This window comes from Pecten maximus, chromosome 19 (assembly GCF_902652985.1).
Source record: "Pecten maximus chromosome 19, xPecMax1.1, whole genome shotgun sequence".
Lineage (NCBI taxonomy): Eukaryota > Metazoa > Mollusca > Bivalvia > Pectinida > Pectinidae > Pecten > Pecten maximus.
This window is the reverse complement of record NC_047033.1, coordinates 27463292-27479963: the sequence shown is the minus strand read 5'-3', so window position 1 is coordinate 27479963 and position 16672 is coordinate 27463292. Positions and strand designations below refer to the sequence as shown.

The window sequence follows — 16672 nt, the reverse complement described above, 5'->3', positions numbered from 1 at the left end:
CATTATGTGTGTCAGGATATCTGATGAGCTAGGGTTTTGATACATTGTGTGTCTCAGGATATCTGATAAGTCTTGGGTTTTGATACATTATGTGTCTCAGGATATCTGAGAAGTCTTGACACATTATGTGTCTCAGGATATCTGATAAGCCTCGGGGTTTGATACATTATGTGTCTCAGGATATCTGATAGGTCTTGGGTTTTGATACATTATGTGTCTCAGGATATCTGATAAGTCTTGGGTTTGATACATTATGTGTCTCAGGATATCTGATAAGTCTCGGGTTTGATACATTATGTGTCTCAGGATATCTGATAAGTCTCGGGTTTTGATACATTATGTGTCTCAGGATATCTGATAAGTCTCGGGTTTTGATACATTATGTGTGTCAGGATATCTGATGAGCTAGGGTTTTGATACATTGTGTGTCTCAGGATATCTGATAAGTCTTGGGTTTTGATACATTATGTGTCTCAGGATATCTGAGAAGTCTTGACACATTATGTGTCTCAGGATATCTGATAAGCCTCGGGGTTTGATACATTATGTGTCTCAGGATATCTGATAGGTCTTGGGTTTTGATACATTATGTGTCTCAGGATATCTGATAAGCCTCGGGGTTTGATACATTATGTGTCTCAGGATATCTGATAGGTCTCGGGTTTTGATACATTGTGTGTCTCAGGATATCTGAGAAGTCTTGACACATTATGTGTCTCAGGATATCTGATGAGTCTCGGGTTTTGATACATTATACGTCTCAGGATATCTGATAGGTCTCGGGTTTTGATACATTATGTGTCTCAGGATATCTGATAAGTCTCGGGTTTTGATACATTGTGTGTCTCAGGATATCTGATAAGTCTCGGGTTTTGATACATTATACGTCTCAGGATATCTGATAAGTCTCGGGTTTTGATACATTATGTGTCTCAGGATATCTGATAAGTCTCGGGTTTTGATACATTGTGTGTCTCAGGATATCTGATAAGTCTCTGGTTTTGATACATTGTGTGTCTCAGGATATCTGAGAAGTCTTGACACATTATGTGTCTCAGGATATCTGATAAGTCTCTGGTTTTGATACATTATGTGTCTCAGGATATCTGATAGGCCTCGGGGTTTGATACATTATGTGTCTCAGGATATCTGATAAGTCTCGGGGTTTGATACATTATGTGTCTCAGGATATCTGAGAAGTCTTGACACATTATGTGTCTCAGGATATCTGATAAGTCTCGGGGTTTGATACATTATGTGTGTCAGGATATCTGATAAGTCTCGGGGTTTGATACATTATGTGTCTCAGGATATCTGATAAGTCTCGGGTTTTGATACATTGTGTGTCTCAGGATATCTGATAAGTCTCGGGGTTTGATACAGTTTATCTCAGGAACTCCACAAAGATACCCAAACTTGTTGTGTTGTAGGTCAGTTCTACTGCACGAAGTCACTCAAGTGTATCCCAGGGTCATGGTACTGTGACGGTGATGACGATTGTGGAGCTGGTGAGGACGAACCCCCTACATGTGGTAAGTACAGTGTCAAGGTCAAATGTAATTAGAATGTGTGCTATTTAAAGAGAACAATGTCTATATTATCTTAAAAATAGCAGGAATATTGTTCAAATAATAAAACCATACCTCCCTATTAGGACCATCAGATCTAGAGTCTGTGATTGGCTAGTATCCCCAGTATACCAGGAAAATGTGTCTTTATATATAGCCACCTGTCTGTGACAAGTTTGTAAATTTATGATAAGCAGGTACTGATGAGTATTATCCTAATAAGTAACGTTTGGTGAAGGTCATGAATTATTGGTCAAGGTAAAATAATTTAGGCCAAGGTCAAAGTAATGTTGTTCAAGGTCAAGTACATGTACTATAAGTGGTCATTTGTAATTATTTGGTGAAGTATTGTTGATGTAACCATGTAGCATTTCACAAACCATGAACACCTAGCTTTTAAGTTTTGAGTCCTTTTATACATACACATGCATAGATGCATGGATGACAGGCAGACAGACAGTTCAGATGTAAAAATGGACACTTAGGACACTCATACAAACATAGAATATTATATTTGGTCAACTATTGTTGGTCATTTGGTTAAGTACTGTTAGTCGGGTGTTATCGAGAGTAGGAATTGTGTGGTAAAGATTAAGATTTAAGTGGTAATCGCTGGTCAAGGTTGTGTGGTAAAGATAGATGCTAATTTAGGGAAGAGCGAAGTAGCTATAGGAAATCAGGTTGATACTAGTTCATCTCCGAATACTATCACTAATTGGTATTACAGTTAACAACAGCTCGGCCTGCATCGGGACTCAATTTGTTTGTAACAACAAAAAGTGTATCTCACGGAGATGGGTGTGTGATGGTGATGATGACTGCGGGGATAACAGCGACGAGGAGAAAGGACTTAACTGTGGTAGGTGGTCACTCAACCGTGGTAGGTGGTCACTCAACTGTGGTAGGTGGTCACTCAACTGTGGTGGTGATCACTCAACTGTGGTAGGTCGTAACTCAACTGTGGTAGGTGGTCACTCAACTGTGGTAGGTAATCACTCAACCGTGGTAGGTGATCACTCAACTGTGGTAGGTCGTAACTCAACTGTGGTAGGTGGTCACTCAACTGTGGTAGGTGGTCACTCAACTGTGGTAGGTGGTCACTCAACTGTGGTAGTTGGTCACTCGACTGTGGTAGTTGGTCACTCAACTGTGGTAGGTAATCACTCAACTGTGGTAGGTCGTCACTCAACTGTGGTAGGTCGTAACTCAACTGTGGTAGGTGGTCACTCAACTGTGGTAGGTAATCACTCAACCGTGGTAGGTGATCACTCAACTGTGGTAGTTCGTAACTCAACTGTGGTAGGTGGTCACTCAACTGTGGTAGGTGGTCACTCAACTGTGGTAGGTAATCACTCAACTGTGGTAGGTAATCACTCAACAGTGGTAGGTAATCACTCAACTGTGGTAGGTCGTCACTCAAATGTGGTAGGTGATCACTCAACTGTGGTAGGTAATCACTCAACTGTGGTAGGTCGTCACTCAACTGTGGTAGGTGATCACTCAACTGTGGTAGTTGGTCACTCAACTGTGGTAGGTGATCACTCAACTGTGGTAGGTAATCACTCAACTGTGGTAGGTCGTCACTCAACTGTGGTAGGTGAACAAAAAAACTGGTTTCTGAAAAATATATTCAATATCACAAAAGAAACAGCAGATGGTTTATCAAATGTTTTCAATTTTGATTGATTTGGTCTCTTTTAGACCAAAACAGTATTTAGTTGTTTTTTAAAACATGATTATAGAATGTTGTGAATGACTCAATTATTGTTTATTAATTTAAATATAAATCTTCATATTTATTTGATGATTGAATAACTTAAAGAAAATAAAAATAAAATATTTAAAAATTTCAGATAGTTCAAAAACTTCTCATAAATAGATTTTAGAAATGATTTTTATGTACAAATCGTTTTTGAATGCTGTACAATTTTACTACCATAGGAAATCTGGATCTTCTCTACTCTGTCATTTTGTCATTTGAAGTTAAATTATTCAATTCTTTCCTTAGTTGATGTGAACTGTCCTGCCGATTCATTCACGTGTGCGTCAAACAAGAAACGTGGACGTTACGCCTGCATCGACCGACGTTACGTATGTGATGGGGTTAAGAACTGTCTGAGTGGTGAAGATGAAACGGGTAACTGTGCCGAGGTCACATGCCAACAAGGACAATTTAAGTGTGCCAACGGCATCTGTATAGCCCAGAGGTTTTACTGTGATCACGACAACGACTGCGGTGACGATTCTGACGAACCCAAAACATGTGGTAAAATATCATACCAGTTGATTCCGTCCATTGTGACACTTCACTTTGTAAGAATTATAATATTTTAAGTGACCATGCCGGTAATGCTACATCATGATTTTATCACAAGGGGCCGCGGTGGCCGAGTGGTTAAGGTGTACCGACACTTTATTACTAGCCCTCCACCTCGGGGTTGTGAGTTCGAAACCTACGTGGGGCAGTTGCCAGGTACTGACCGTAGGCCGGTGGTTTTTCTCCGGGTACTCCGGCTTTCCTCCACCTCCAAAACCTGGCACGTCCTTAAATGACCCTGGCTGTTAATAGGACGTTAAACAAAAACAAACCAAATCATGATTTTAAATTTTACCAGATTATTGTTTTCAGGAGTAAATTTATTTTTTTAATACATTGTAATTCATTCTGTTGAATTATTCCAAATCCAATAATTACATTAAAATTTTACTGACACTCGACAGTGTTGATCACCATGTATTTCATGCTGTGTTTCAGAATTTCATTTCTTATCAAAAATAAATGAATATAGAAAAGTAATATTTTATGATTACTTCTTATAGTGAACAAGGTTTTTTAGATTTTTTTTATTGTTTTTTTATATTTGGTGTCAGGGGAAAATGGTATTGCTTAGATTTGGTGTCAATTTGTTGTTTTTATCATCTTTGTGTTAAAATTTAGCTTTCACTATATTGTCTTATTGGTTTCTTTTTCTGAAATAAACTGTTAAGTGAAAATTATAATTTTATACGTAATACCTACAGGCCATTAATAGTTAATAGTTATTCATACACTATTGATACACTAATGCTAGGAATTCACTGTGCTGTGATTCGACTTTGTCGATTAAACAAATTCTCAAATTAAATTTTGATGTCTTAGTGGCTCAAGGAACCTCTTATTTGAAGTGTTTGCCATCAAACTCACACATAGTTACATTTCCTGATTGAGGGTATTAGTACTGATACCTTGCGATGGGTCAGCCAGGTGCTAGATTGTTTTGGCGCTGGAAAGCTACCTATGGCAGTAAGATCAAGATATCACAAAAATGTCCTCATTTACATTACAACCCTGAATGTACATTGTAAAAGCAGCTTTTAACTTATTGTTTTGTGGTATTTCACAGATTATCCAGAGTGCGGTGCAGGCAAATTCACCTGTTCAGACAAACGCTGTATCCCACTGTCGTACTTGTGTGACGGCGCCAAGGACTGCTCTGACGGCTCCGACGAAAAGGCTGCTCGCTGTGGTACGTAACATCCTTCCTTACAATCGCTCAACAGCCAATAACGCAAAAATATTTAAATCTCTTCTCTATAGCCAAGCCTCAAGACTTGATATATTTTTGGCCTACCAGGAATATGCTGGATTGAAGTTTGTCAAAATGAATACACTTGCGCTACTCTCATATTGAAATGAAGAGGTTTTGATCCCGAAATGCATTGGTGATAGATGAGGAATACAGGCCCAATGTGCCTCTTGTTTAAATGTCCGCAGTAATGATGTGATCCTTGTTTTTTTAGTGATACAGGCCCAATGTGCCTCTTGTTTAAATGTCCGTGGTAATGATGTGATCCTTGTTTTTTTAGCGATACAGGCCCACTGTGCCTCTTGTTTAAATGTCCGTGGTAATGATGTGATCCTTGTTTTTTTTAGCTGCTGCCACAGAGAAGCCAGAGTGTCCTGACGGACAGTTTAAATGTGCCAACGACAACTGTATTGACTACCAGCTGGTGTGTAACAAGGTAGATAACTGTGGCGACGAGTCCGACGAGGACAGATGCTGTAAGTGTATACTATGATGTTACATCTCATCTCTTCACCCCGAACCCGTACCTGACCCTGATCCCCAATTCCAATCCTCACTTCATTATTAAATTTCTGTGGAAAGCACTGAGCTACTTTTCCGAGTCATGTAACACTTCATTAAAAGTTCCACTCTAAACCTAACTTCATTAGAGCCATACAGTTTGGTTAGAGTTGTGGATGATTCGATCCCTAGAGTTAGCTAAATCAAAGAGAGAGGGAGGAGTTTGCCAGATTACAGAGGAGTTTATTTGGATATAAGTATAAAATATCAATACCAATGTCACACGAGTATTTTAGTGTGGATTATCTTCTTGTAATTATGCACAAACGATGTTATAAATTGAAACACAGTTTATTGAACACAGACACGGAGACAGTGACCTTGAAGCACTGTGGCCATACAGCGCACAGGCTTATACTGGACGTGTGTATGGTGTAGGGTCTATAGCTGCTCTCACCTGGGCAAGGCCCAGGTAAGGTTTTCCACGTGCACGGGTATAGGGTCATGCAGGGTCAAAGTGACACACTCAACCAATCCTTGCGCTCACTTCTCATACGTCACCATAACAACTATATACACAGGTACATAGGACATTATATGACACAGGGACTTGTACAAACATTATACATGACACAGCACAAGTATCTATATACACCTTACATTTACAGGTGTTGGTCAGACTATTATTAAAGTTTGACCACCGTGACACCAAAATATGTTATTTTGTACTGGCCATCGTGCATTCTTGTTACACATTGTAATTTTGACCTTAAGTCTTTATATGTACATTGGCATTGAACTTAATTTGTTCATGTATGACCTTTACTTTAATGTGTGACCTTTAGCATTCAATTTCTTACATGCAGATATTACCATGTCATTGAAATTGCTCTGTGACCTTGATATTACAAAACCTTGACCTTGCTTTGTGACCTTGATCTTCAATGTTTTGCTTGTATGTACTTTTGATGTAACCTTGTTATTATTTGGTTATGTGACCTTGATAGTATATAACCTTGGCCTTGCTTTGTGACCTTGACTTTCAATGTATTTAATGTATGCACTATGGATGTAACCTTGTCACTGATTGTGTTATCTGACCTTGATGGTGTTTAACCTTGACCTTGCTATGTGACCATGACTTTTAATGTATTTAATGTATGCACTATGGATGTAACCTTGTCACTGATTTTTTTTATGTGACCTTGATGGTGTTTTAACCTTGACCTTGAAGACATTGATGAGTGTAGCCAGGATGACATGAACCAGTGTGAGCAGAAATGCGTGGACTCCATCACCAGCTTCAAGTGTGCCTGCTTCCCTGGATACACCCTAAGGAACGACAAGATTTCCTGTCGAGGTAACTTGATGCATTGTTTATCACATTTGGTTATAACAAAGAAACCTTACTTTTGGGTTTATTTAGTCAATATAGTATCAGTAGTAGGGTAGATAATACCATGATTTTAATTATAAAACATTATATTTACCGAGGGAGATGTTTACAAACATCATTGTCAGTAGCTGCTCTCAAGAACATTATCAAAGATACATATTATACTCAGAAATATATCGTGATTACTACAGGTGAATTATCTTTAACAAAATTTAATATTGAATGGAAAAAATGGGAAAATTTTAGTTTACATTTCTTAAACCCTGTCCCCAGTTTTTGCCAAAATATGAATACATAACTTTAAGATATTTTTAAAATGTATATTTTTAAATGCATGCATTGTTAATCCCCTTGAACTTTCTGACTCATCTTTAGAATCTTTACTTATAGATATATACAAGATGTAATATTATTTCATTTAGTTGAAAGATAATCCTCCATTGCATTCATGGTCAGCAATGACTATAGTTGATAAGATACTGGTCTTTATAGGATTTGTGTAGTCAAATCAATGTTTTTAGTTAGAGTAAGAAATCTCTTTTGGTTGTCATTGAAACTTGCTGACATAAGGGATTGGCCGGATTTTGATTACATGTATATAGCTTGATTTACGTAGCGGTTTTCAGGGGTACTGCTGATCTCCGGCGAGAGATAATGAGATAGGTGGTCATGTGACCCAGTGACATCATTATAGTCCTTGGACTTTTCTGAAGCTGTTCTGGTAACTAAACAGGGACTGGCGCCATTGCTAAAATATCTTTTCTGCATTTGTTTTACTAATTCAGAATAAATCTCTCATATATGAATATGTTTGTGATAGATCGACTCAGATCTGTGACATTAAACAGTTGAATGATGATAAAGATGTATATAGCCTCGTTATTCATGGTAAGTAACCTCCCTTTGTGCCTGTGAATCTAGAGCTTGACTTTTATATGTTTCAGACATTGATGAATGTAAAGAGGTTCCAGGGGCCTGCAGCCAGGGATGCTTAAACTCACCTGGAAATTACACCTGTAAATGTAACGAAGGTTACTCAAAGACCAGAAACATGCGGTTCTGTAAAAAAAACGACAGTGAGTATGTTACATACCGGAGTAACTAAAGTTGTAGGCGTCCGGGGTATATAGGGTGGTTTTGTCCAACTGATGGACAGAAACAGTGGGTATGTTACATATACCGGAATTACTAAGCTTGGAGGGGTCCGAGATGTGGTTTTTGTCCATCTGATGGACAGAAACAGTGGGTATGTTACATATACCGGAGTTACTAAGCTTGGAGGGGTCCGAGATGCGGTTTTTGTCCATCTGATGGACAGAAACAGTGGGTATGTTACATATACCGGAGTTACTAAACTTGGAGGAGTCTGGGGTGTATAGGGTGGTTTTTTTTTGTCTGTCTGATGGACACAAACAGTTGGTATGTTACATAAGTACACCTGACGTCAGCTCAAACTTCACATAATGCTTTATCATCAAGAGAGCTAGCTTCCAGGGATTCCTTAAAGGTTGGGTCACTGTCACTATTAATAGAAATTTAATTTCTGGACAATAATTTGAGTTTTAAGTTGTCACACATTTCTTCCTTATCGGGACTGTTTGTTGGGATTAATCAACCAATCAGTGAGTTTACAAGTTGATGAATATATTATAAGATAATCCCTCGGGGATGTCTTGTTATAAACATTTAATTATATGTATATGATTAACATTACTGGCTTAGAAATCTAATTTTCATGTTTGTTACCAGATATCAAGCCATGGCTGATCTTCACCAACAAATACTACATCCGGGAACTTTCTATTGATGGCAAGCATTACCGTCGCGTGGCCCAGGGCTTTGACAGTGTCGTAGGCCTCGACTTCGACTATGCTGACGATCGTCTGTTCTTCACTGATGTTAAAGCAAAGAAGATGTATCGCATGTACCTCAACGGAACTGGTAAAGAGGCCATCGTCAAACATGATATCGCAGGGGCGGAGGGCATGGCGGTCGACTGGATCGCAAAGTAATAATCGATATCGACAATTAGCACAATCACTGATGAAGCCTCACATATAGAGGCGAAACTAGTCGACAAATAAATTATAAGTAACCCACTTACCTGGTGACACTTGTCCTTGTTGCGGTTAACCTCCCCCCTCTTTATAGTCCTGTTAATGTGATATAAAGTTATTCTGATTCTGTGAAAAAAATCACTAATAAATTAAAGCTTTTTCTGGAAATAATTTCCGTAAAAGTGTTTCCATGTACATCAGACAAATCTTTGGTTGAGGTTTTCATTTACTTGCAAATTTAATTTTATCAATACATCAAAAACTAAAAATACATAATTTTCCACTCAATACAAATCATTGGGTTTGTCGAACCACTGTGACATCAAAACCGTGATGATACCCCATCAAGTCTTACAAATGGCAATAGACAACATTGTTCTTTTGAAGGAAAATTTATTGGTTGGACAGTAAACGGTCTTCCATGTTTGTGACCGAGACGAACGGCACAAATCGCTTGGCATTGATTCGTCGAGGTTTTGTCAAGAGTCCTCGTGCTATCGTCGTGGATCCGGCTAACGGGTGAGTAATGTAAAATTTACTTATCAATAGATTGTTTGTATGTAGTAACAACACTTTAATTACAAAATTTGGGGACAAATCGTTTTTGATTTGTTTCTTCTTATAATGATTCTCATTTCTTTCACTTTCTTCTGCTGGCAAGGTTTCCATCACTTTTCTCAAAATGCGTATGACGGAATTCAACAAAACTTAATATCATCAGTGTTTGTGTATAACCGGCAATGTGCAAGAGTATTGTTTTTTCTGATTGGTCATCCAATCAGTCAGCCAGAGCGAAGCCTCTGATTGGTCAAAATTGAAATATTGTTTGATTTTGATGAAGTTTGGTTTATATTTGTAGTATGATACAACAAACACTGTTGCGATATGTACTATTTTATTTACGGGGGAAATATGTAAAGGTTCCCGTTCAATAAGCACTAGTTATCTCACTATTACATCCATATATACCATGTCTGTTTATCTTGGGGGGGGGGGGGGGTATGTCAGGTTATACATTGTAAGGCCTACCCCCCACCCCCACCCCCAACACCACCACCACAACCACCACACACTATTTCAAAAAATTAACCTGTGGAGCTGTATATAACACCCAGGTAAGTTAAGAACACATGTCTGGCCATTGTAGAGATGATTCCACAGTTGTAAACCTCCACAGCTTTTCAGTCACAGTCTCAGAAAATCTAGTGTTTATCTCAACAAATGTAGGTATACATTTACTTATTAATGATGTAACAATGCCTCAGTCATGTGACCTTTTGTGTGTTACCATAGTTACGCTTACTGGACAGACTGGAGTTTGTCACCTTACATAGGTCGTATTGGGATGGATGGATCTAATCCACGCAAAATCATCACCAACAAACTCGGCTGGCCCAACGCCCTTACAATAGACTACGAAACATCACATCTATGGTGGGGCGACGCTCATCTCGACTACATCGAGTAAGTTGAAATTAAATCGGATATATTCTGTTATTACAATGTACTTGTTTATGTGTATGTATGTATATATAGGAAATATGAAACGGTGTCAGATGTTTCTTACAATTTAACCCAGGTTTGTTTAGTGAGTGTTGAATGAGATGCTCATCCATTTGGAACACATGGATGAATTACCCAGTTTTGTAAAGTGAGTGTTGAATGAATTGACGCTTATACTTCTAAAACACATGGGTGATTTAATCCAGTTTTGTATAGTGGGTGTTGAATGAGAGGACGCTCATCCTTCTGGAACACATGGTTGACTTAATCCAGTTTTGTTTAGTGAGTGTTGAATGAAAGGACGCTCATCCTTCTGGAACACATGGGTGACTTAATCCAGTTTTGTATAGTGGGTGTTGAATGAAAGGACGCTCACCCTTCTGGAACACATGGTTGACTTAATCCAGTTTTGTAAAGTGAGTGTTGAAAGAGAGAACGCTGACCCTTCTGGAACTCATGGTTGACTTGATCCAGTTTTGTATAGCAGGTGTTGAATGAAAGGACGCTCACCCTTCTGGAACACATGGTCCTATTCTTCTTAATTTTTTAGAACAACATGCATGCGAAGGTATATTTATTGTTTGTATTGTGGATTGGAGTTAAAATCACAATGAAACAATGCCATGGTGGTGTGTCCCTCATCCATCTGGCCTCAGCTTTTCCCTTTAAACAACTTAGTCTCATAAACCAAAAAAAAAGAGGAGATATTTAGGTAGTAGGTTTCTGGGATGAGCTCCACAAAGTATGTGAAAAGAATTGACCTTGACCCATATTCAAGGTCACAAGGTGACATTTATTAAGACATTCAGACATTTAACTTTTACTTGCAAAACTAAAGACCTAGAACCATGATATTTGGCTGGTAGGTTTCTGGTATGGAGTCAAACAAAGCTGGCATAAGGAAATGACCTTGACTGTATTCAAAGTCAGAGGTCAAAATATTCAAAGACTGTTGATTAACTGAAAGGCTAGAATCAAGTTTTATTGATTAACTGAAAGACAGAGTGAATACCAAATGAGCGATGGGCCTTTAGTTAAACAGTTTTTGCTTAGTTTTGACATTTGGTATGGGAGTAACCTTTATGTAACCTTTGTGTGACCTTCAGAGTCTTAAAAAATGGTAGTTGCTGCTCCTGCATAGCGCTCAGCATATTTGGAGTGGGACGACTGGTTCGCCCGTTGTCAGTATAATGTGACCGGGTGGGGTGTGCTGCTGGGTGTCTTCGGCAGTATGTTTCAGTGAGGTAGCACTATAAATCAGCAAAAGTTCCGGCCTATCACAAGGAGACTTAACACGAACATACCGCAGCCTCCCAAAACATACATACGCACTCAACACACGCATGCATGTCGCACGCACGAGAGGCCGTCCTTAAATGACCTTGGCTGTTAATAGGACGTTAAATAAATTAACCAAACCAAACCAAATCGTTGTAGGTATGCCAGAGTGGACGGCACTGACCGTAACATCGTGATGCAGGCCACCGTGCCTCACCCTTTTGCCATCACAGTGTTTGAGGACTGGATGTACTGGACAGACTGGAACCACATGAGCATTGAAAAAGCCAACAAGTTCACGGGAGCTAAACCACACCTGGTTACAGAACACAACCCATCGTCCTATGGACATGCACATCTATCATCCACTCAGACAGAAGGAAGGTAGAGTTAGTTCCCTTAGATTTTATACCATATACTGAATCAAAGGTTTATAGAATTCATTCCATTTGGATGTGATTCACAAAAAAAATGCAGATGAGCTATGTAGAGAAAAGGAATAGTTTTTGTACAGACTATCTATTTGGACAAAGGAAAGTAGAATTATCTCCCCTTTATTATATCTTACGTACACTACATTGGACGATATGAAGGCAGATATAAGTTATTAAGTGATTAATAGCTCTTTGCAAACATCAGCTTTTAGCCAAACACTCCTTAATCCAAATGTACTGAAAACTTGTTATATTAGGAGTTTGGTTGTTCTATTGTATGCTATGAATGGGGAGTGGGATGTTCTACGTAGTGTTATGTTCTTTGACTTGACCTGAACACACGACAAACAACCATGTTGGATTCCCGCTCAAAGACTGCCTTTAATCAAGCGTCTCATGTACAATGATTCATATGTTTACAAACATACTGGTGACTTGGTACGTACAGCTAAATGCCACCAGGGACATTATAGGATACATTACACGTAGGATATAAGGGGGTGGGATGTCCTATTGTAGATTATGGGCTATGGGATATTCCATTGTTGGCTATGGGAATGTGAAATATCCCATTTGTAGACTAGAGGGATTATTATTAGTGTGGTCCATTGAGTACTATGGGGAGTTAATTGGGATGTCCCATTGTATACTATGGGGAGTTCATTAGTGTGGTCCATTGTAGACTATGGGGAGTTTATTGGGATGTCGCATTGTATACTATGGGGAGTTAATTGGGTTGTCCCATATTGTAGACTATAGGGAGATAATTGGGATAGTCCATTGTATACTATAGGGAGTTAATTGGGATGTCTCATTGGGAACTATGGGGAATCAACTGGGATGTTCCATTGTAGACTATGGGGAGTTAATTGGGATGTCTCATTGTGAACTATGGGGAGTTTATTAGGATGTCCCATTGTAGACTATGGGGAGGTGAGCTTTTCCCATTTCCTTTGCTATTACTTGTTCTTTGACTTCCAGGTCCAAATCCCTGCGGAACAAACAATGGTGGCTGTTCACATCTGTGCCTCATTGCCCCTGGCGGACGTGAATTTTCCTGTAAGTGTCCAGATAATTTCCTGATGGCCCCAGACCAGCAGACATGTATCGCCAACTGTACCAGCGGTCAGTTTAGATGTGGCATTTCCGATGACCGTTGTATCCCTTCTCTGTGGAAGTGTGATGGAGAGGAAGACTGCAAGGATGGATCAGACGAACCAGATGATTGTCGTAAGTCAATCACCAGGTCCAAATCTCACCTTCATTGTAAATGTCCGTGACGTAAACCAGATGATTGTCGTAAGTCAGTCACCAGGTCCAAATCTCACCTTCATTGTAAATGTCCGTGACGTATACCAGACGATTGTCGTAAGTCAATCACCAGGTCCAAATCTCACCTTCATTGTAAATGTCTGTGACGTATACCAGACGATTGTCGTAAGTCAATCACCAGGTCCAAATCTCACACTCATTGTAAATGTCCGTGATGTATACCAGACGATTGTCGTAAGTCAGTCACCAGGTCCAAATATCACAATCATTGTAAATGTCCGTGACGTAAATTCATTCCACATTCTGGACACAGAAAGTAAAGAAATATCACAAATTCACAAAACATTTGTAAAAATCCTCAAGTGAGAGATCCCACATAACAGAAGGAACAGTTACATCAGGTTTTGTATGTCAGTAATATTTTCCCTATATCAAATTTTGCTGGATGTTCTTTGATTTCAGCTCCTAAACACTGTTCTCCTGGACAGTTTGAATGTCGTAATAAGAATTGTACCTATGGGTTCCGTGTCTGTGACTTGGTGGATGACTGTGGCGACAACTCTGATGAGGAAGCATGTGATGAGCGACGATGTGAGGCATGGCAATTCAAATGTGGCACCAATAAATGTATCCCTCGTGGATGGCGGTGTGACGGATCTGACGACTGTGGCGACAACTCCGACGAAAACGACAACCAATGCAGTATGTGTTACTGTTTAACCGCATGCAATTTTGATGTTACACAGAACTAAAAAATCATTACCTGAAAATACGGCAGTTCAAACAAAACTTTAAAATCTTTCATGTATAATGAAGTTGAGTGAGTGTTTTGTTGTTGAAGATAATTGTTTAGCTTAGTGTTCATGCTCTTAATTTAGAATTTTAACATTCTCTCAGAGAAATCAAGAATTTTTGTTCTATATTTAGAATTTTAACATTCTCTCACAGAAATCAAACATCTATGTTCTTTATTTAGAATTTTAACATTCTCTCACAGAAATCAAGCATCTATGTTCTTTATTTAGAATCCTAAATTCTTTGAGAGAACATATTTGTGGTCTACATTTAGAATTTTCTGTGTACTTTATTTATAATCCTATATTCTCTCAGAGAGAACATACTTGTGGTCCATAATCTGTCTCAAATCAAATATGTCCGTGTTCTATTTTTAGAATTCTTATTTTCCTCGTTCTATATTTAGAATTCTAATTTTCCTCATAGAGAACATGACCTGTGGATCACATCAGTTTACATGTGACAATGGCAAGTGTATCCCGAGCACGTGGAAGTGTGATTACGATGACGACTGTGGTGACAGGTCTGACGAAAAACAGGAATGGAATTGTAGTAAGTCATTTCAGTGAGATTACACTATAAACTAGGATCTGGCTTTATCATAAATATTAGTTTCCTGTGTCATTTCTTCTTAACAATTTAAGTCATGTGATTCTTATCTTCTGTACATGTAAGGTCAAGGTCACAGCCAGAATGACAAAATTTGTGTATGTAGTAACCATCCAAAATTGAAGTTCCTGTACAAGACTGGTATGTTGAACAAATATTTCAGTATCCATGCTAACATGTAAGAAATATGGTCAAGGTTAATATTTAGAATGTCCTATATCTGGGCTAAATCAAAGTCATCATAATTAACCATTTCATTCATCAATTGTGTTACGTACTTCTGAAAAAGTTTTGTATCGTTTTTCACATCCAATGCCAGCTAGAATAACAAAACTTACGTTATAAGTCTGATATCAGGTCTCAAATGTTAGAGAAATCTACAAAAGTCTTTCTTTGACATTGCGTGTCATCTCAGTGTTTGGATGAAGCAGTACTAGTTCGAACCACCTGGAATTGATGATAGAAACAAAAATTGGCATTCATTTCCAGTAGTTATTAGTACATCAGACCACTAAGTATTCCAAAATTGATTGGAGAAGTTTGTGAATATTTACATGTGGAGAAATAAGTTCGTGCATATTTACATGTGGAGAAGTTTTTGGATATTTATATGTGGAGAAGTTCATGAATATTTACTTGTAGAGAAGTTCATGGATATTTACATGTGGAGAAGTTTGTGAATATTTACATGTGGAGAAGTTCATGAATATTTACTTGTAGAGAAGTTCATGGATATTTACATGTGGAGAAGTTTGTGAATATTTACATGTGGAGAAATAAAGTTCGTGAATATTTACATGTGGAGAAGTTCATGGATATTTACATGTGGAGAAGTTTTTGGATATTTACATGTGGAGAAGTTCATGGATATTTACATGTTGAGAAGTTCATGGATATTTACATGTGGAGAAGTTCATGGATATTTACATGTGGAGAAGTTCGTGAATATTTACATGCGGAGAAGTTCATGAATATTTACATGTGGAGAAGTTCGTGAATATTTACATGTGGAGAAGTTCATGAATATTTACATGTGGAGAAGTTCGTGAATATTCGCATGTGGAGAAGTTTTTGGATATTTACATGTGGAGAAGTTCGTGAATATTCGCATGTGGAGAAGTTCATGGATATTTACATGTGGAGAAGTTCGTGAATATTCGCATGTGGAGAAGTTCATGGATATTTACATGTGGAGAAGTTTTTGGATATTTACATGTGGAGAAGTTTTTGGATATTTACATGTGGAGAAGTTTTTGGATATTTACATGTGGAGAAGTTCGTGAATATTTACATGTGGAGAAGTTAATGGATATTTACATGTGGAGAAGTTCAAGGATATTTACATGTGGAGAAGTTCATGGATATTTACATGTGGAGAAGTTCATAGATATTTACATGTGGAGAAGTTCATGGATATTTACATGTGGAGAAGTTCATAGATATTTACATGTGGAGAAGTTGGTGAATATTTACATGTGGAGAAGTTTGTGAATATTTACATGTGGAGAAGTTTGTGAATATTTACTTGTAGAGAAGTTCATGAATATTCACATTTGGAGAAGTTCATGAATATTCACATTTGGAGAAGTTCATGAATATTTATTATTTATGCATATATTCCTTCTATAGTAATTTTCAGATCAAATTTAATGCTGTATAACATGAAATGATGGTGTGTATTTTCTTTCATGAT

The 16672-nt window shown here is 38.2% G+C and overlaps 1 protein-coding gene across 1 annotated transcript in view; it reads left to right on the top strand.

Moving 5' to 3' along the window:
• LOC117317340 (low-density lipoprotein receptor-related protein 2-like) overlaps positions 1 to 16672 on the top strand; it is a 132073-nt gene that overhangs the window by 94941 nt on the left and 20460 nt on the right. Inside the window, 15 exon segments of the mRNA XM_033872140.1 lie at positions 1431 to 1532; positions 2296 to 2427; positions 3577 to 3834; positions 4952 to 5074; positions 5482 to 5610; positions 6870 to 6995; positions 7976 to 8107; positions 8781 to 9039; positions 9476 to 9607; positions 10382 to 10552; positions 12029 to 12176; positions 12178 to 12253; positions 13285 to 13533; positions 14038 to 14277; positions 14797 to 14922. Coding sequence (XP_033728031.1) covers positions 1431 to 1532; positions 2296 to 2427; positions 3577 to 3834; positions 4952 to 5074; positions 5482 to 5610; positions 6870 to 6995; positions 7976 to 8107; positions 8781 to 9039; positions 9476 to 9607; positions 10382 to 10552; positions 12029 to 12176; positions 12178 to 12253; positions 13285 to 13533; positions 14038 to 14277; positions 14797 to 14922 — 2403 coding nt within the window.